The 21,561-nt window shown below is 44.2% G+C and overlaps 1 protein-coding gene across 1 annotated transcript; it reads left to right on the top strand.

The window, feature by feature from the left end:
- Positions 1-4,055: 4,055 nt before the first annotated feature.
- Positions 4,056-20,664, top strand: LOC118898859 (nicotinamide N-methyltransferase-like). Its single transcript, XM_036859569.1, is given in 4 exon segments — positions 4,056-4,554; positions 4,557-4,593; positions 5,999-6,459; positions 20,580-20,664. Coding segments are annotated over 3 exon segments (603 nt in total). The 5' UTR covers positions 4,056-4,325; the 3' UTR covers positions 6,336-6,459; positions 20,580-20,664.
- Positions 20,665-21,561: the final 897 nt, after the last annotated feature.

Here is a 21,561-nt window from a genome sequence, read left to right as displayed (position 1 = left end):
CTTCATCTCCCTTTCACTGAGCTCAATCTGGCTTCTGTACTTATTACTTCATTCATTTATTAATGTTAACTTTTATTTTTATCAATTTCATCCTTTTGCTTTCTTTAAATGTATTGATTCTTTTTTTAAAATTAATTTATTTTATTTTTATTTATTTACTTTTGGCTGTGTTGGGTCTTCGTTGCGGCACACGGGCTTCTCATTGCAGTGGCTTCTCTTGTTGTGGAGCTCGGGCTCTAGGCACGCGGGCTTCAGTAGTTGTGGCTCGTGGGCTAATGAGCACAGACTCAGTAGTTGTGGCGCACGGGCTTATTTGCTCCACGGCATGTGGGATCTTCCCGGACTAGGGCTTGAACCCGTATCCCCTGCATTGGCAGGCAGATTCTTAACAACTGTGCCACCAGGAAAGCCCCATATTGATTCTTTTTTAATTCCTTAGTTTAAATGCTTAATTCATTATTTGTTCTATCTATCAATATAAATATTTAAGATCATGAAGCTTCCCCTGCTTTATCTGTCTTATAGATTCTTATCTGCAGAATTCCTTTCTATATAGTTTTTTTTCTTTTTTCTTTTTTTCTATAGAGTTTAAAATTTTTGTTTTGGTTTTCTCATTAATCCAAAAGAGTTCATCAGAAAATTTAAAAATTTTATGTATGGTAGAGTCTCTTGTTTTCTGGTTTTGTAATCAGTATCTATTTTATGGCATTTTGAATGGAGTATATTATTTTATATTATTTCTACTTTGGGGAAATTTCTCTGTGGTTTTATATACAGTCAATTTTTGAATATTCCATGGAAAACTTAAAAAAAAAGATTTACCTTCTGTTTTCAGATCACAGAGTTCAACATATCAAAAAAAAACAAATTTGTATTATTAATTATATTTTTATTTCTCCTCTATCCTTATTTATTTAGGAAACCGTGAACATAGGAAACTGTGCCCGTTCTGTGAGTATGGGCTAGAAAGTGTTGAGACTTGTCCCTATTCTCAACACGGTGCAGGAGGAGAGATGTGATGGTTTCACAGCCCAGAGCATCCCGAGGAGCAAAAGAGTGATTCCCCTTGCTCCTGAGTGGGGAATGGAAATGGGGCAGAGAAAGAGATACAGGCATGTAGGTTGAGAAAACGGGATGTTGCAACCTTTGTTAATCAGTGATCTGGGACCAGATTATACGTGTAATCTCAGTGGGTGCCAAGAGCAAAGACAAAAATAAGTGCCAGCCCCTGTGCCTGGCACCAAGTAAGTTCCCCACTCCCACCCCTGGTGAAGGAAGGCTCTACGTGATTGAGATATAATGTCTACCATCCATTTCCATGGGACTTGAAGAAGCAATTCAGTTCAGTCATAGAACAATTTTGCACACTCATCCCACAACATCTGTAGCTCCAGCTGAGATCTCTCTATGAGCTCCAGACTTCTATCCAGGTTATATTAGATTTTTCTGTTTCAAGTTGAGCATGCTCAAAATGAAACCCATCTCCTCACATCTTCTCACCCTTCTCACTCCTCAACTAAAACCCATTCTTCTTCTTGTCTTCCCTGTTTTACTAAATATTATCAACATTCATTCAGTTGTCTAGGACAGAAACCAGGGTGTTGTGTTGGGGGGGGTGTAGTTCAGAAAATGGTAAAAATTAAAAGCCAACTAAGGCATCTCCATCCTATTATCACTCATCTATACTGGGGCTTCACTGGCGATTTAGTTTAAAAATTAGGCATGCTTTTTAAATGGTTTGAAAAATCACTGTAGAAGAGGATGCAGTAAATGGAGCAAAAGAGACTAGAAACCCTTCTGTACAAGCCAAAGCCACTGAAAAGCCTGGGGGCTGGGGTAGGGAATTGGAGAGATGAGTGTGACAGAGGTGAGTGGCCAAAGGGAGGCAGGTTCAGGAAACGACCTTCATTGGCTGTTTTGGTCTTCATCCCAGTGTGTGTTCTGGGGGGATGGGGAAGGACGAAGCCTGAGCCCCATCAAGAAGGGCCCAAGGGGACTTCCCTGGTGGCGCAGTAGATAAGAATCCGCCTGCCAATGCAGGGGACACAGGTTCAAGCCCTGGTCTGGGAAGATCCCACATGCTGCAGAGCAACTAAGCCCGTGCACCACAACTACTGAGCCTGCGCTCTAGAGCCTGCGAGCCACAACTACTGAAGCCCGTGTGCCTAGAGCCCGTGCTCCGCAACAAGAGAAGCCACCGCGATGAGAAGCCTGCGCACCACAACGAAGAGTAGCCCCCGCTCACCGCAACTAGAGAAAGCCGGTGTGCAGCAATGAAGACCCAACGCAGACGTAAATAAATAAATAAATAAATAAATAAATAAATAAATAAATAAATAAATTTATGGGGAAAAAACAAAAAAAAAGAAGGGCCCAGGGAATCAGATTGCCTGCTGCTCCTTCCTGGACAAAGCTTACTGCTCTCCATGGCCCTTCAGGAATCCAAGGATCCTGATGTCCATCAGGAGAAATTTGAACCCACGTCCTACCAGGACTACTTCAAGATGAACCAGGATCCCTTGGGTGATGAAGTCCTCCACTTCCTGCTAAAACACTACAATGTCACTTTTAAACCAGGTGCAGGTCTCCTTCACCTCTGAGGGGAGAGATGGGGGAGTGTGGGAGGAGGGGTGGCCATGCAACTTTTAAATCAGATGCTGGTCTTCTTTAATCGTAGGGCAGGCTTAGGGTGGGTCTGGGGAGGGGTGGCCAGACCATGAGCAGCAACTTTGGATCTTCAGAGTATGTGGAACTCCCCTACGGGAAGACTTTAGATACACTTGATGTATGTATGGTACATGGTGGGATGCCCTCAAAGTTTGTGAGGTCAGACTTTCTCCTCCCATAAAATCTAAGAGCTGTGGTCTCTGGTGGTCCTGAGTGGGCCTGTCTTCTCCCTCTCACTGGCTAAAGAAACTACAAGGGCATCAGAAAGCGTAGAAAGCCTTGCTCCAAATTCAGCATTACCACTCTTCTGCCTGCTTACCACGGTAGCCCATGAAAACAGGTGCTAGGCCAGCTGGATCACTAAAATCAAATAATGGGTATCTTTTCATCATTCACATGAGAATAAAACATAACCTGATAGCCAGAATTTTCCCAATTAAAATTTTCTGCCATCAAATTTTCTTAAGCCTTTGATGCCTGCTTCAATTTATTTGCTACTGTGCCCTACGAATACAACAACAAACAGACAAACAAAATGTAGCAGCAGAACCCAGGAGCAAGCGAGCAGGCTAAGTTTAGCAGTCAGCTAGGACCCCTGGGTCCAGCTCGTTTTCTCTCCTCTCAGCCTTGTTGTTTATCTTGGAAGCCCCTTGCCAGAGTCCAAATGCTACTGATATTTTGTGTCAACACAATCTCTCGTGGCTGAAGAGAAGCAAGACAGGAAGGGAAGACCAAGGGCTCTGTAAGCAGGCCCTGAATTCTCCTTTTAGTCCCCATACTGCCAAGCGAGTTTCTGGAATACAGTTGGTACTCAATAAATGTTTGCTGATTGACCTTTGGAATGTTACAGATGGTCTCAGTGGGGCCATAGGGCACGTCAACAAAGAGTGCTTGGAATAGGGAAACCAGTATACTCAGGAATGTGATTAGATTTCTTCTCTGGACACTTCTTTTTTTTTTTTTTAAAGTATTGTCCCCACCCCAGATCTACAGAGTCAGAGACTCTGAGGGTGAAGCCCAATAATCTTGGGGTTGTTTTTGTTTTTTTTTTAAATTAATAGCTACTCTATCTATTTATTTATTTATTTATTTATTTATTTATTTATTTATTTATTTATTTATTTATTTATTTTTAGCTGTGTTGGGTCTTCGTTTCGTGCGAGAGCCTTCTCTAGTTGCGGCAAGCGGGGCCACTCTTCATCGTGGTGCGGGGGCCACTCTTCATCACGGTGCGCGGGCTTCTCACTATCGCGGCCCCTCCCGTTGCGGGGCACAGGCTCCAGACGCGCAGGCTCAGCAGTTGTGGCTCACGGACCCAGTTGCTCCGCGGCATGTGGGATCTTCCCAGACCAGGGCTCGAACCTGTGTCCCCTGCATTAGCAGGCAGATTCTCAACCACTGCGCCACCAGGGAAGCCCTCTGGACACTTCTTTACAGTGGTAAATTGGTAGGTGAAATGTCAAAGCTGGTTCTCTAACACCCAGCCACCAAACAAACTCCCCTGCTCCTAACACTTCCCTCTTTCCAAAACTCTCCATGCTCAGTGAGCGGGGGCGGTTACTGCAGGCAAAGTTCCCAGTCCTGGAGTTTACATTCCCAGGTGGTCGACTCCCTGTAGCCTCTCCCACTGGGACAAGGAAAGTGGAGCCTTTTGGGAAATGTGGACTTCAGAGCCCTGCCTTGGTACTGATGATTCAGAACATTCCTGTTCTAAAACAGGTGGGCTGGAAGGAAAACTCCTGATTGACCTCAGCTCTGGGCCCACCATCTACCAGCTCCTCTCTGCCTGTGAGTCTTTCAAAGAGATCATTGCCATCAACTACCCAGACAAAAACTGCCAGGAGCTGGAGAAGTGGCTAAAGAAGATGCCAGGGGCGTTTGACTGGTCTCGGTGGTGAAATATGTGTGTGAACTTGAGGGGAACAGGTAAGGGGGTTATTGTTTGTTTTTGAGTCTCCGTGATACCAGGAGCTTCACTTAGCTCCCGAATCAAGAATTTTCCATGGGGCTCATCTAGAAACGACAAGGCAGATGGAGACAAAGAAGGAAGGAAGTCAGTGGGGCCCCAAGAAGAAAGGAGGAAGAGTGAGATATGAATCCTATAAAGACCAAAAGAGGGAACAGAAAGAGCTGGCTAGAGACAAACCTGGAGCTGGAAGAAACATCACCAAGGTCCACGTGGAATGCCAAGGTCTGAGCCCAAGCAAATGGAGAACCCGCTGGGCTGCCTCCATTCTGATTGGCTGGTGCCCCTGTTGTTCCAGTTACAAGCTCCAGGGAGCTCTAAACTTGTGGAATTTTTTCTTGGATCCCAGGAAATAGAATTAGACCCAGGGGTTGGAATTAAGACAATCTTGCACTGCAAGTGGAACAGAATTTACTTACCTTGTGTATTTTCATTCAATTTCAGGGCATCAGGAAGGTCCACCATAGCCCTTCCACTCCCCAAATAGCACCCTCCCTAGTTAGGTAAGATAGTTGAGGTTGTACGTTAGATTCTTATTCCTTTTGCTTAAGACTATAGCTTTTTTTTTTTTTTTTTTTTGCTTTTTTAAAATTGAGGTATAGTTAATTTACAATGTTGTGTTAGTTTCAAGTGTAGAGCAAAGTGATTCAGTTATACATATATATATTCTCTTTCAGATCTTTTCCATTACAGGTTATTACAAGATATTGAGTATAGTTCCCTGTGCTGTAAGTAGGTCCTTGTTGTTTATCTATTTTATATATAGTAGTGTGTATATGTTAAGACTATGACTTTTTAAAAAATACAGAGCAGGAAAGAGTAAGCCTTTAAGTACTAGTCCTTATTCATACAATAATACGAATGCAGCCCGCATCCTGAGAACAGGTATAGGTAAGAAGGAAATGCATGAGGTGACGAGGAGGTTGAGTGGAGTGGCCAGGGGACAAAGGGAGGGAAAGGTAATGGAGAGACTGGGGGCCCCAACAAAGTGCCCCAAGCTCACTTAATAGTTTTGCTCAGCTGATTCCAGGCCGACTTTCCGTTTCTGGAGGCACTTGTCTGGGTCGTGTTAAACACAGACTAGCAGAAAGAGAATGGACTAACTGCCAGGGGTGCATTGCCGACAGAGGGCCTGCAGGTAGACAGAGCGCTGATCTCAGGGTCAGCAGGTCCTGGGCTTGACTTTGTCCACAGCTGGTTCAGGACCAGGTCTCTCTCTGGGACTCAGTTTCTTCATCTGTAAAACCGGCGACCTGCTGTTCTGGGAGCCTGTGCGCCAAGCCGAGAATGGCCGGGAGTGATGTGCGTGGTCTACGCGATGAGTATGACCCAGCTGGTCCCTCTTTCCTTTTCCCTCCACTCCAGAGACAGGGGGGCCGAGAAGGAGGAGCGCTTAAGGAGAGCCATCCGCCAGGTGCTCAAGTGTGACATCCTGAAAGAACGGCCCCTGGAACCTGCGGTCCTGCCCCGGCCCAGGGGCCATCTGGTGCTGAGCGGGGACTTTGAGGCCAGCTTCTTCATGGTGGGGGTCAAGAGGTTCTCCGCACTGCCCCTGGACGAGAAATTCCTGCGGGAGGCCCTGCAGGAGACCTGCTTCATCACTGAGAAGCTGGAGGAGTTTCCGCAGGCCACTGAGACCCACTTGGATAACTGCTCTGACTACACAAGGTTCTTCTTCCTGGTGGCCCGGAGAAGGGACTGAGGCAGCGACCTGGAGGAATGGGCAGCAAGCAGGGCAGGGCTCCATCATCACTCTGCCACCTCATTCGCATTCCTCTCCATTTAGTCAGCTTTACTTAGAACCCTTACCAGCAAATGATTGCCAGGTAAATAGGGATGCTTATCTCAAACAGAGAGGTTTATAATATGCTTCACTAACGGCCCAGGGTTGGGAAAAAGAATTGGACCAGAGAAATAAAGCTGTGCCTCCTTCGTGTTGAGGGCTCTCCAGGGTTGCGTGGAATGAAGGGGAAGAGTCCCTTCCCACTCCCCTGTTTTAGGCAATTCAGACAACACAACTTCGGAGCTCACTCCCCACCTCCATCCTCATCCCTGCTAATACTGCATCCCGACCCCATGAAATGGAAAGCACACGCATGGATTTTGACACTTGGCTCTCTGGCTTGCTTGCTCTTGTGACTTTAGGTGGACACCTGGTAACTCAGAGCCTCAGTTTTCCTATCTCTGAAATGGAAATCATCACACCCTTCCCCAGGGTAATTGAGACACCCCAAAGATATAACATGAATACACTTGGTAAATAACCACGTGAGCAACTTCGTGTGTTTTTTAAGTTTGGCTGACCTTATAGATGCATATCATAAGCAGTTCTAAAAAGAGCAAGAGAAGTTGTTTTCCTTCTTTGTCCAGTGAAACCCACCTAACCCAGTTGGGGGCAGGGATGGGACACTTGGAAAAGACTTTTTGAAAGAAGTAGCAAGCAAATCAGTGAGATCTAAAGGGTGACCAAGAGTAAGCCAGGTGAAGGAATCGGGGGTGGAGGGCAGGAACTTCTAGTACAGGTACTGAGACCCAGAGGGGAGATAACACACTGTGTTTGGTGAACTTCAAGAAAAACTGAAGACATTTGGGTACCAAGATTGCGGCCCTATCCCTCTAGGGCACTGCTAATACATCAGGCACCTGGCATGGTAGAACAGGCCAGCGCTTCAAGGGGGCAGAGGAGTGTCAAATCAGCGACCGTGGGTGGCGTTGGAGGTGGGCACGCAAGCAATTTAGTCATTCAACAAATATTTGTTGAATGCCTGCGTCAAGCTGGACACTGTGAGGAGTGTCAGAACCTTTGCCCAGGGTTGGTCTTCACACTAAACATGATTGCAACATCTAAGCCCTTGATCACATTCTACACCGTGTGTGTATCTGGGAATATTCTCGTGTGTGTATGTGGGCATGTGCACACGTGTGTGTGTATGTGTGTGTGTGTGTGTGTTTATGCTGAGGATGGTAGTAGAGATGGGTCAGTTCTACCCCTGGTGCCACCACATGAGTTATAGGTGAGGCTGACTCCCAAAGGCTGAGGTCAGATCAAGATTAGCTACCAGGACTTGCTTGCAGTAGATGGACCCTGAGGCTGAGTGCTAACACTCCATCCCAAGAGAGCTCCAAGGATACACTGGCATGTGCGGCCAGAAAGCTGGGCTGGGCTGGGAAAGCATAAGGCAAAGAGCAAGGTGGGAGGGCATATATGGAGGGTGCCCAGGGCGGGAGCTCTTGGCGGGATTGAGGTGCCCAGTCTCTGCCTTCCCGCAGGAAGTGTGGACGTGCACCTGGGGAAGTTTCTTCCGGGGTCCTAGTGTTAGTTACGCGAGTTTTCACATTGGGAGCTATTGGCTTCTTGACATGACACTCAAGTTACCGTGTATGCTTTATGGGCTGCCTGTGAATGGGCATTTAAGTGTTTAGCTTCATGGCAGATGAGAGATACCAATGTGTGTGAGCTGTGGCTGGTGACCGGAGAAGGTTTACAATTTGCTGAGATAACGGGCAGCACATTTCTATTAAGTTCTACAATGAGGCAGAATTAGCTCGGGAGGGGGACGACTATGGGAAGCACAGAAGAGAGAGGGATTAGTTCCTGCTCAGGAACTGAGGAAGGTTTCATGGAGGAAGTGGCAGCCAAGATGCGTTTTAAAGGAGGATGATGGTTGGAAAAGCATTCCCCCTGGAGGAAACAGTACTGTTACAAAACATGGCCTCGGGAAGATGCTGAGTGAATGATGTGATGTTTCCATTGCCTAGAGTGTGGGCTCCCTATGCGAGAGCAGAGGGAGGTGAGGCCAGGAGGGCAGCTCGGGGCATTGGGCTCTGTGAGCCTCTGCAGTGGTCATCAGAGTTCATCAGTAAATATTTGTTTAGCATCTGCCATCTGCCAGGCACTGAGAATGCAAGAACAAATATGATACAATTCTTGCCGGGCTCACAGACAGTTATGACAGCTGTTATAGGAAGTGAGGGAACACAGAAGGAAACGGCCTAATTTGGGAGAGGTCAGGGAGGCATCACAAAGAGGTAATGTTTAAAGTGAGCCTTGAACTAACTGTAAATACCAGGTTGCCGGGCAGAGAGTGAGGTGGGGGTGGGGGTGGGATGGGGTGATGAAGGCGTTTCAGGAGGAGGAAGCAGCTTGGCCCAGATGGGAACCGTGGGTGGACATCGGGCATGTGTGGGGAACTTCGATCGGGAAACACGTGCTAAGTGGCTGCTCCCTGCGGGGCCTGTTCTGTATTCTGGGGATGCAGTGAGTGAGTCCAACAAGGCCCTGCCCTCATTCTACTTGGGAGGGGCAGGGAAGGCAGGCAATAGTAGAGTAGACCAAAACAAGAGTGTGAGAAGCCCCAAGAAGGAAACAACCAGGGCGATGCTGTAATGGGCAGAGGGGGTGGGAGGAGATGCCTGGGATGAGCAGACCTACCTGGGGCCCCGCACAGCCAGTGGTGTGAGAACAGGAGCTCCTGGGGGAAGGGTGCCAAGCCCAGCAGCCCCCCTTCTTTATGACGGAGCTTCCCAAAACTAGTGCGGAGAAGGTCTCTGGAAGCAAAACCAACAGGCAGACAGAAACTGCCAGCCTGCCTGTTGGGTATCTTGTCTGCAGCCCTCCCACAGAGAAGCCCCCTTTATGTATGTATGTATGTATGTATGTATGTATGTATGTATTTTTAAAAGATAAATCAAACATCTTTATTAAGTGTTTTAGGCATTCAGTTGTTTTTATTTTATTTATTTATTTATTTTTTAAAAGGTCTTTTTTTTGTTTAATTTATTTTTGGTTGTGTTGGGTCTTCGTCTCTGTGCGAGGGCCTTCTCTAGTTGCGGCGAGCGGGGGCCACTCTTCATCGCGGTGCGCGGGCCTCTCACTATCGCGGCCTCTCTTGTTGCGGAGCACAGGCTCCAGACGCGCAGGCTCAGTAGTTGTGGCTCACGGGCCTAGTTGCTCCGCGGCATGTGGGATCTTCCCAGACCAGGGCTCGAACCCCTGTCCCCTGCATTGGCAGGCAGATTCTCAACCACTGCGCCGCCAGGGAAGCCCGGTTTTATTTTTTTTCCCCTGGTACAAACAATGTTTCAAGGAATTATTTTCCATTCTATTTCCCCACATATAAATGCTTTAATATTACAAGGTAGATTTCTAAAAAATGGCTTTTGAGTCAAGAGACAATTTAAAAATTAATCTATGTTTCCATACTACCCATAATTTTTTTTTTTTTTGGCCACGTGTTATGCAAGATCTTAGCTCCCCCGACCAAGGATCGAACCCATGCCCCCTGCAGTGGAAGCACAGAGTCCTAACCACTGGACCACCAGGAAATTCCCACTACCCATAAAATTGAAAGCAATTTGTTGCTCCACCGCTAACTTCATTGTATAGAAATAAAACTTTGTACAATCTGTTCCTTGCATAGTATTGCCCAAGGCAATGATTTGTTACATTTAAGGACATCGATTTCCGTGCCATTGGTATCAAGCAGAGGGATGGGGGGGGATTAACCAAGATGGTGGAGTAGAAGGACGTGCTCTCTCTCCCTCTTGCGAGAGCACCAGAATCACAACTGGCTGCTGGACAATCATTGACAGGAAGACCCTGGACTTTACCAAGGAGGATACCCCACGTCCAAGGACACAGGAGAAGCCACAGTGAGACGGTAGGAGGGGCGCAATCAGAGTAAAATCTAATCCCATAACTGCTGGGTGGGTGACTCACAGACTGGTGAACACTTATACCACAGAAGTCCACCCACTGGAGTGAAGGTTCTGAGCCCCACGTCAGGCTTCCCAACCTGGGGGTCCGGCAACAGGAGGAGGAATTCCTAGAGAATCAGACTTTGAAGCCTAGTGGGAATTGATTGCAGGACTTCGACACGACTGGGGGAAACAGAGACCCCAGTCTTGGAGGGCACACACAAAGTAGTGTGCGCATCGGGACCCAGGGGAAGGAGCAGTGACCCTGGGGGAGACTGAACCAGACCCAACTGCTGGTGTTGGGGGGTCTCCTGCAGAGGCGGGGGGTGCTCTGTTTCACTGTGGGGACAAGGACTCTGGCAGCGGAGGTTCTGGGAAGTGCTCCTTGGCCTGAGCCCTCTCAGAGTCTGCCATTAACCCCACCAAAGAGCCCAGGTAGGCTCCAGTGTTGGGTTGCCTCAGGCAAAACAACCAACAGGGAGGGAACCCAGCCCCACCCATCAACAGTCAAGTGGATTAAAGTTTTACTGAGCTCTGACCGCCACAGCAACAGTCAGCTCTACCCACCACCAGAGCCTCCCATCAAGCCTCTTAGATAGCTTCAACCGCCAGAGGGCAGACAGCAGAATCAAGAAAAACTACAATCCTGCAGCCTGTGGACCAAAAACCACAGTTACAGAAAGATAGACAAGATGAAAAGGCAGAGGCCTATGTACCAGATGAAGGAACAAGAAAAAACCCCAGAAAAACAACTAAATGAAGTGGAGATAGGCAACCTTCCAGAAAAAGAATTCAGAATAATGATAGTGAAGATGATCCAGGACCTCGGAATAAGAATGGAGGCAAAGATTGAGAAAATGCAAGAAATGATTAACAAAGACCTAGAAGAATTAAAGAACAAACAAACAGAGATGAACAATACAATAACTAAAATGAAAACTACACTAGAAGGAATCAATAGCAGAATAACTGAGGCAGAAGAACGGATAAGTGACCTGGAAGACAGAATGGTGGAATTCACTGCTGCGGAACAGACTAAAGAAAAAAGAATGAAAAGAAATGAAGACAGCCTAAGAGACCTCTGGGACAACATTAAACGCAACAACATTCGCATTATAGGGGTCCCAGAAGGTGAAGAGAGAGAGAAAGGACCAGAGAAAATATTTGAAGAGATTATAGTCGAAAACTTCCCTAACATGGGAAAGGCAATAGCCACCCAAGTCCAGGAAGCGCAGAGAGTCCCATACAGGATAAACCCAAGGAGAAACACGCCGAGACACATAGTAAGCAAAGTGGCAAAAATTAAAGACAAAGAAAAATTATTGAAAGCAGCAAGGGAAAAATGACAAATAACATACAAGGGAACTCCCATAAGGCTAACAGCTGATTCCTCAGCAGAAACTCTGCAAGCCAGAAGGGAGTGGCATGATATATTTAAAGTGATGAAAGGGAAGAACCTACAACCAAGATTACTCTACCCGGCAAGGATCTCATTCAGATTCAATGGAGAAATGAAAAGCTTTAGAGACAAGCAAAAGCTAAGAGAATTCAGCACCACCAAACCAGCTCTACAACAAATGCTAAAGGAACTTCTCTAAGTGGGAAACACAAGAGAAGAAAAGGACCTACAAAAACAAACCCAAAACAATTAAGAAAATGGTCATAGGAACATACATATCGATAATTACCTTAAACGTGAATGGATTAAATGCCCCAACCAAAAGACATAGACTGGCTGAATGGATACAAAAACAAGACCCATATATATGCTGTCTACAAGAGACCCACTTTAGACCTAGGGACACATACAGACTGAAAGTGAGGGGATGGAAAAAGATATTCCATGCAAATGGAAATCAAAAGAAAGCTGGAGTAGCTATACTCATATCAGATAAAATAGACTTTAAAATAAAGAATGTTACAAGAGACAAGGAAGGACACTACATAATGATCAAGGGATCAATCCAAGAAGAAGATATAACAATTATAAATATATATGCACCCAACATAGGAGCACCTCAATACATAAGGCAACTGCTAACAGCTATAAAAGAGGAAATTGACAGTAACACAATCATAGTGGGGGACTTTAACACCTCACTTACACCAATGGACAGATCATCCAAAATGAAAATAAATAAGGAAACAGAAGCTTTAAATGACACAATAGACCAGATAGATTTAATTGATATATATAGGACATTCCATCCAAAAAGAGCAGATTACACGTTCTTCTCAAGTGCGCATGGAACATTCTCCAGGATAGATCACATCTTGGGTCACAAATCAAGCCTCAGTAAATTTAAGAAAATTGAAATCATATCAAGCATCTTTTCTGACCACAACGCTATGAGATTAGAAATGAATTACAGGGAAAAAAACGTAAAAAAGACAAACACATGGAGGCTAAACAATACGTTACTAAATAACCAAGAGATCACTGAAGAAATCAAAGAGGAAATAAAAAAAAATACCTAGAGACAAATGACAATGAAAACACGACGACCCAAAACCTATGGGATGCAGCAAAAGCAGTTCTAAGAGGGAAGTTTATAGCTATACAAGCCTACCTAAAGAAACAAGAAAAATCTCAAGTAAACAATCTAACCTTACACCTAAAGAAACTAGAGAAAGAAGAACAAACAAAACCCAAAGTTAGCAGAAGGAAAGAAATCATCAAGATCAGAGCAGAAATAAATGAAATAGAAACAAAGAAAACAATAGCAAAGATCAATAAAACTAAAAGTTGGTTTTTGAGAAGATAAACAAAATTGATAAGCCATTAGCCAGACTCATCAAGAAAAAGAGGGAGAGGACTCAAATCAATAAAATCAGAAATGAAAAAGGAGAAGTTACAACAGACACCGCAGAAATACAAAGCATCCTAAGAGACTACTACAAGCAACTTCATGCCAATAAAATGGACAACCTGGAAGAAATGGACAAATTTTTAGAAAGGTATAACCTTCCAAGACTGAACCAGGAAGAAACAGAAAATATGAACAGACCAATCACAAGTAATGAAATTGAAACTGTGATTAAAAATCTTCCAACAAACAAAAGTCCAGGACCAGATGGCTTCACAGGTGAATTCTATCAAACATTTAGAGAAGAGCTAACACCTATCCTTCTCAAACTCTTCCAAAAAATTGCAGAGGAAGGAACACTCCCAAACTCATTCTATGAGGCCACCATCACCCTGATACCAAAAGCAGACAAAGACACTACAAAAAAAGAAAATTACAGACCAATATCACTGATGAATATAGATGCAAAAATCCTCAGCAAAATACTAGCAAACAGAATCCAACAACACATTAAAAGGATCATACACCACGATCAAGTGGGATTTATCCCAGGGATGCAAGGATTCTTCAATATACACAAATCAATCAATGTGATACACCATATTAACAAATTGAAGAATAAAAACCATATGATCATCTCAATAGATGCAGAGAAAGCTTTTGACAAAATTCAACAACCATTTATGATAAAAACTCTCCAGAAAGTGGGCATAGAGGGAACCTACCTCAACATAATAAAGGCCATATATGACAAACCCACAGCAAACATCATTCTCAATGGTGAAAAACTGAAAGCATTTCCTCTAAGATCAGGAACGAGACAAGGATGTCCACTCTCACCACTATTATTCAACATAGTTCTGGAAGTCCTAGCCACGGCAATCAGAGAAGAAAAAGAAATCAAAGGAATACAAATTGGAAAAGAAGAAGTAAAACTGCCACTGTTTGCGGATGACATGATACTATACATAGAGAATCCTAAAACTGCCACCAGAAAACTGCTAGAGCTAATTAATGAATATGGTAACGTTGCAGGATACAAAATTAATGCACAGAAATCTCTTGCATTCCTATACACTAATGATGAAAAATCTGAAAGAGAAATTATGGAAACACTCCCATTTACCATTGCAACAAAAAGAATAAAATACCTAGGAATAAACCTACCTAGGGAGACAAAAGACCTGTATGCAGAAAACTATAAGACACTGATGAAAGAAATTAAAGATGATACCAACAGATGGAGAGATATACCATGTTCTTGGATTGGAAGAATCAACATTGTGAAAATGAGTATACTACCCAAAGCAATCTACAGATTCAATGCAATCCCTATCAAATTACCAATGGCATTTTTTACGGAGCTAGAACAAATCATCTTAAAATTTGTATGGAGACACAAAAGACCCCGAATAGCCAAAGCAGTCTTGAGGCAAAAAAATGGAGCTGGAGGAATCAGACTCCCAGACTTCAGACTATACTACAAAGCTACAGTAATCAAGACAGTATGGTACTGGCACCAAAACAGAAACATAGATCAATGGAACAAGATAGAAAGCCCAGAGATTAACCCACGCACCTATGGTCAACTAATCTATGACAAAGGAGGCAAAGATATACAATGGAGAAAAGACAGTCTCTTCAATAAGTGGTGCTGGGAAAACTGGACAGCTACATGTAAAAGAATGAAATTAGAATACTCCCTAACACCATACACAAAAATAAACTCAAAATGGATTAGAGACCTAAATATAAGACTGGACACTATAAAACTCTTAGAGGAAAACATAGGAAGAACACTCTTTGACATAAATCACAGCAAGATCTTTTTTGATCCACCTCCTAGAGTAATGGAAATAAAAACAAAAATAAACAAATGGGACCTAATGAAACTTCAAAGCTTTTGCACAGCAAAGGAAACCATAAACAAGACGAAAAGACAACCCTCAGAATGGGAGAAAATATTTGCAAATGAATCAACGGACAAAGGATTAATCTCCAAAATATATAAACAGCTCATTCAGCTCAATATCAAAGAAACAAACACCCCAATCCAAAAATGGGCAGAAGACCTAAATAGACATTTCTCCAAAGAAGACATACAGATGGCCACGAAGCACATGAAAAGATGCTCAACATCACTAATTATTAGAGAAATGCAAATCAAAACTACAATGAGGTATCACCTCACTCCTGTTAGAATGGGCATCATCAGAAAATCTACAAACAACAAATGCTGGAGAGGGTGTGGAGAAAAGGGAACCCTCTTGCACTGTTGGTGGGAATGTAAATTGATACAGCCACTATGGAGAACAGTATGGAGGTTCCTTAAAAAACTAAAAATAGAATTACCATATGACCCAGCAATCCCACTACTGGGCATATACCCAGAGAAAACCGTAATTCAAAAAGACACATGCACCCGAATGTTCATTGCAGCACTATTTACAATAGCCAGGTCATGGAAGCAACCTAAATGCCCATCAACAGACGAATGGATAAAGAAGTTGTGGTACATATATACAATGGAATATTACTCAGCCATAAAAAGGAACGAAATTGAGTCATTTGTTGAGACATGGATGGATCTAGAGACTGTCATACAGAGTGAAGTAAGTCAGAAAGAGAAAAACAAATATCGTATATTAATGCATGTATGCGGAACCTAGAAAAATGGTACAGATGAGCCAGTTTGCAGGGCAGAAGTTGAGACACAAATGTAGAGAATGGTCATATGGACACCAAGGGGGGAAAACTGCGGTGAGGTGGGGATGGTGGTGTGCTGGATTGGGCAATTGGGATTGACATGTATACACTGATGTGTATGAAACTGATGCCTAATAAGAACCTGCAGTATAAAAAAACAAACAAAACAACTAATACTAAACTTTCATTGGGTTATTTGTATGGAAATATGTTAATATAAAGGTTTCAGACATTACATGAAATTTCTAAAAATCTTATATTTGTATTTGTATGGAAATATGTATGGAAATATGTTAATATAAATGTTTCAGACATTACATGAAATTTCTAAAAATCTTATATTTGTATTTGTATGGAAATATGTATGGAAATATGTTAATATAAATGTTTCAGACATTACATGAAATTTCTAAAAATCTTATATGTTCTGGTATAATGTTATAAGTAATAATCCTAGTTATTACTTTAAAATGTATATCTCAGAAATAACTAATTTTCTTGTCAACTGCATTATTATGAACTTTCATCAAATCTTTAACCGTGGTCATTTTTAAGTCTTTTGTCATTTACAGACAGTTCTGGGTGTACTCTGATGATTTTGCAAATATGTTCCTATAAAAGGGTTTCATCTTCAAGAAATTCATGGAAAAGACTCTGACAAGTACAGGTTTCTGGTAACTGACTGTACTGCTGAACTGAATGAATAAGCATTTTCAGAACTCTAATGAAAAACTGATGAACTCATAAAAGTGCTAACAAAAGATCAAGATGAAAAAAAAATTAATTACATGGGACTGAGTGAACTGATGAGGATGAGTATAATTTTTGTGACTTTCTGTCTGAATTAAAAAAAAAAAAAAATCCCACAAGGACTCAGAGGCAAAGAATATACAAATCAATTTTCACTGCAAAGTAAAGGAGCTGTTACAGTGGAGGATTACTGGACTGAATGTCAATATTATGACATAGTATGAGTGTGTTTCATGTTTGGTAATTGCAATCATTGTTGCTTTTGTTGTGGTCATCCATGTACAATGCTTGGTGTCAGTCTATTTATGTCTTGTAAAAATAAAATACAGTGTGTGTGTGTGTGAATAAAAAAAAAAAAAAAGCAGAGGGATGCCATTACAAAGGATGTTGTAGGACAGTCTTTGTTTTATTTCCAGGGATTGAGGACCTATAGGAGCTCTTTGGCACATTTTCAGAGAGTTTCTAAACATCATGAAATGATGTTTATGATAGTGAAATAAAGTTCATATTTTATGGCAAGACAAGAAAAGTTTAAATGCAAAAAATTCTCCTCTGCACTTTGGCCTCCCCTCTCCCCCCACTGTGCGTGGTGTATCTGCATTACCCATTGACCAACCCTCCCCCATCAGCAGGAATACCTTCCCCAGCCATAAAGAGCAACGTTCTCCTAGCACCAACAAGACAACTCAGATGATAACATTCCTTCTGGATCTCGTAAGGGGTCACATGACCTACCACGGTGACCCTTAGATCTGGATTATGTAAACTCAATAATACTTCATTTGTTGGACAGCCCTCTGTCTCAAAAATTTATATAACTGTGCCTTGAGTTCTAACGGGCCGGACAGTTCTCAGAGCATCCTGAGATGCTCTTCTGGGGTTATAATCCTCAAATTTGGCTCAAATAAAATTTTCCATTTCTTTTTTAAAAAAATTTATTTATTTTTGGCTGCGTTGGGACTTCGTTGCTGTACGCGGGCTTTCTCTAGTTGTGGTGAGCGGGGGCTACTCTTCGTTGCAGTGCGTGGGCTTATTGTGGTGGAGAAGCCCGCTTTATTAATTAATTGATTTATTTATTTATGGCTGCGTTGGGTCCTAGCTGCGGCACACGGGCTCTTCATTGCGGTGTGCAGGCTCCTATCTAGTTGCGGCGTGTGGGTTACAGAGCATGTGGGCTTGGTAGGTGCGGTGCACGGGCTTAGTTGTCCTGCGGCACGTGGGATTTTATTTCCCCGACCAGGCATCGAACCCGCGTGCCCTGCATTGGAAGGTGGATTTTAAACCACTCGCCCACCAGGGAAGTCCCAAAAAGCCCCCTTTAAAATGTTCAAGGCCTTCCCTTCCAGAGGAAGATCCCAGGCCCTCAGGCCTCCAGGACAAAAACCAGCAGTGAGTGGGGTGGGCAGTGCACTGCTGGGGGACAGCGTAGGTGGCCCTGCTGAATGTGAGTCCCCGTGTGTGGGTGCCCTTGGGGAGAAGGAGGCAAGACTGCTGGGTGGCTCCTAGGGGACCAGTCCTAGCCCAGTTTAGGATTAAGTTTCCCTTGTCCTTCACTCTGTGGACACAAGGGGGCAGCCGAGCCTTGAGCTTGGCAGGCTGCAGGGCCAATGGGGCGGGAGGACTCTCTTCCCTCAATTTTTTTTTTTTTCAGTCTTTATTTTTGGCTGCGCTGCATGGCTTCTGGGATCTTAGTTCCCCGACCAGGGATCAAACCCACGCCCTCGGCAGTGAAAGTGTGGAGTCCTAACCACTGGACCACCAGGGAATCCCCTCTTGCCTCCATCTTGCTTGTCCACGGACTGCGCATCGTCTGAGGCCCGCTCTCCCGTCCAACCTGACCTCTGAATGCAGGAATCAGGAAGAGGAGGGCCACTGCCAGGACAGAGAGTCCTGATCTCCACTGACCTTCGCTTAACCACATATAATTTGCACAGGCCCTGCCCCATCCACAATACAGGCTAAGGCCCAGGAAAGCTAACTCAGATCTGCCCTCTCCAGGGCCCGGCTAGAGACTGGCCCATAAGCAGCCTGGACACGCAGACCAAGGGAGAGACACCCCACCTGACCTCTGGAAGGGCGTCCTTCTGGGGCCTCTCTGCTGTAATGAAAACCTCCCCAAAGCCCATGAAGCTGGGGCAGGAAGGCCAAGTACCGTGGACAGGGCATAGTAAGCCCATCAGATCCATCCAACAGCTGTTATGCATGTGTTAAGGTCCCGAGCTAGTGCTAGGAGTACAAAGGGGAATTGGATTCAGATTCTTCCCAAAAGTTCACTATCAGGTAGGCAAATGGCCATTGCAATGTAGTGTGGTAAGTTCAGTGAGAGTTGTGCAAGGCTCAGAAGTGCATTCACCTAGATGTGGGCGTGGGGTGGAGCGAGGTCAGAGAAGGCTTCCTGGAAGTAATGCCCAGGTTAAGGCTTAAGGATAAGAAGGTTTAACCAAGCAAAGGTAGAGAGGGCTTTTCAGGCAAGGGAAAAGTATAAGCAAGAGATTGAAGAAACAACATGGGAGAGAGGTTCAAAGAAACTCTAATGTGTCTGAGAAAGTTCCACCCTAATACCCTTTAATGCTGCAACCATCTTATCAGGCTCAGGCTCTGTGATCTGTCTCTTGCCCACCTCTCCTGCCAGTTGAAATGGTTTCCTGAGCAGTTCTGTACATTTGCGTAGGAGCTTTGGAGGACTGAGTTTTTCTAGGCCAGAGCTTACAGGATTAGGGGGAAATGGATGCTGGAAGGGAGACTTGGGGGCTGGGTAATTAGCCTCTGGGTGAGCCTTTCCCTCTGGGGACCTTCCACATCCCTGTCCTTAACAAGTGACCTCCTTGCAAATTGGGGACTGATGGGGAAACTGACAAAGGAAGTAGTGACAGAGTGCTTTCAAGAGGAATCCAGAGGTTAAGACTGTAAACAAACAACAAACACAATCTTAAAAATAAAAAATGTAAGACTAAAAATTGATTGACTAGTTCACATAAAAATTAGTTTCCTGATTGGTGAAAGACCCCCATAGCCAAAGTGATCAGGCAGACAGATTGGTAGAATTACTTGCAATGATAAAACCAATGCGGGGGGGGCTTCCCTGGTGGCACAGTGGTTAAGAATCCTCCTGCCAATGCAGGAGACATGGGTTCGAGCCCTGGTCCGGGAAGATCCCACATGTCACAGAGCAACTAAGCCTGTGAGCCACAACTACTGAGCCCACGTGCCACAACTACTGAAACCCATGCACCTAGAGCCCATGCTCTGCAGCAAGAGAAGCCACTGCAGTGAGAAGCCCGAGCACTGCAACCAAGAGTAGCCCCCTCTCACCACAACTAGAGAAAGCCCACACAAAGCAACGAAGACCCAATGCAGCCAAAAATAAATAAATAAATAAATTTATTTTAAAAATAAAAAACTCCTTTAAAACAAACAAATAAACAAGCAAACATCAATGGGGAGGGACTTCCCTGGTGGTCCAGTGGTAAAGAATCCACCTTCCAATGCAGAGGTCCTGGGTTCGATCCCTGGTCAGGGAACTAAGATCCCACATGCCGTGGGGCAACTAAGCCTGCACGCCACAACTACTGAGCTTGTGCGCCTCAACGAGAGAGCCCGTGTACCACAAACCATGCACCCTGGAGCCCTCGCTCCACAACTAGAGAGAGAAAACCTGCACGCCATAACTAGAGAGAAGCCTGCGTGCTGCAACTAGAGAGAAATCCGTGTGCTGCAATGAAGACCCAACGCAGCCAAAAAAAGAAAGAAAGAAAATAAATAAATAATTTTTTAAAAATCCCAACAGGGAATCGATACCTTCTAGAATACACAATGAATACACAAATGAATAACAATGACAGGAGGAAGTCTGAAAAAAAAAAAAAGGAACAAGGATATGATGAGGAAATTTATAGAAAGGGAAACCGCAAAAGTCACAAACAGCTTGGGGCAGAGATTGTCTAATTCTTCACCAATTTCCATATCCTCTTTTCTTTGGCACACAGGGGCACCAGGCATTTCTCTGGCCAAGGAATGTGACTGCATCTGTGCGTGGCACTACAAACCTCCCGTGCCATTCTCTGAGGGATCTCTCTTCCCTCCCCTGCTGGCTGGAGGCAGAGAATCCAGCAGAGGACCCTGAGGCCCTAGGAAATGACGGAGCTACACAGTAGAAGTCTGCCCATCTGGAGTAGTACTCCGCCCTTGACCCCCACTACATTGAAATGTGATGTGAACCAAAAATAAACATTTGTTTTGTTAAGCCACTGAGATTTGGGGTTTGTTATATCACTTAGCTTACTCACTGATACGCATATTTAGATGTGCTCAAGCTCACCAGAGAAAGGCAAAGTTAAAAAAGGTGTATGTAGCACTTCACTTGTTCTCATGAGACTGGCAAAAATTGGTAAAGTAGATCATTCCAAGAAGTGTGCTAGGGCTTGAAGGTGTGCGTGTGCATATGGTAACCCAGGAACTCCCATGCACTGCTGGTAGGGAGGTAGACTGGTGAAGCCTTGCTGGGGGCAATCGGGTGGTTCTTAGTAAAATTAAATATGTGGCTATCTTGTGGCTCAGCATTCCTACTCCTGGGGATATATCCTGTGAAAAGGCTTACACGGGTCTATATAGAGGAGACATAGATATCTACAGAATGTTGTGCTGGGGAGTTGGGGGCAATTTGGGTGTCCATCACTGGGGGAATAGATAATAAGCGAAGGGGATGCAAGTCATGGAGAGTGCAGTGGTCAGAAGTAATGGACCCCATGGGCACATAGCAATGAGAATGGGCTTTCAAAGCATAGTGGAAATGGTGTAAATAAAAATAGATGCATATGGCACTGTTTACAATAGCCAAGACATGGAAACAACCTAAATGTCCATTGACAGATGAATGGATAAAGAAGATGTGGTACATATAAACAACAGAATATTACTCAGCCATTAAAAAGAATGAAATAATGCCATTTGCAGCAACATGGATGGACC

This window comes from Balaenoptera musculus, chromosome 8 (assembly GCF_009873245.2).
Source record: "Balaenoptera musculus isolate JJ_BM4_2016_0621 chromosome 8, mBalMus1.pri.v3, whole genome shotgun sequence".
Taxonomy (NCBI): Eukaryota; Metazoa; Chordata; class Mammalia; order Artiodactyla; family Balaenopteridae; genus Balaenoptera; species Balaenoptera musculus.
This window is presented reverse-complemented; position numbering and strand designations above follow the sequence as displayed.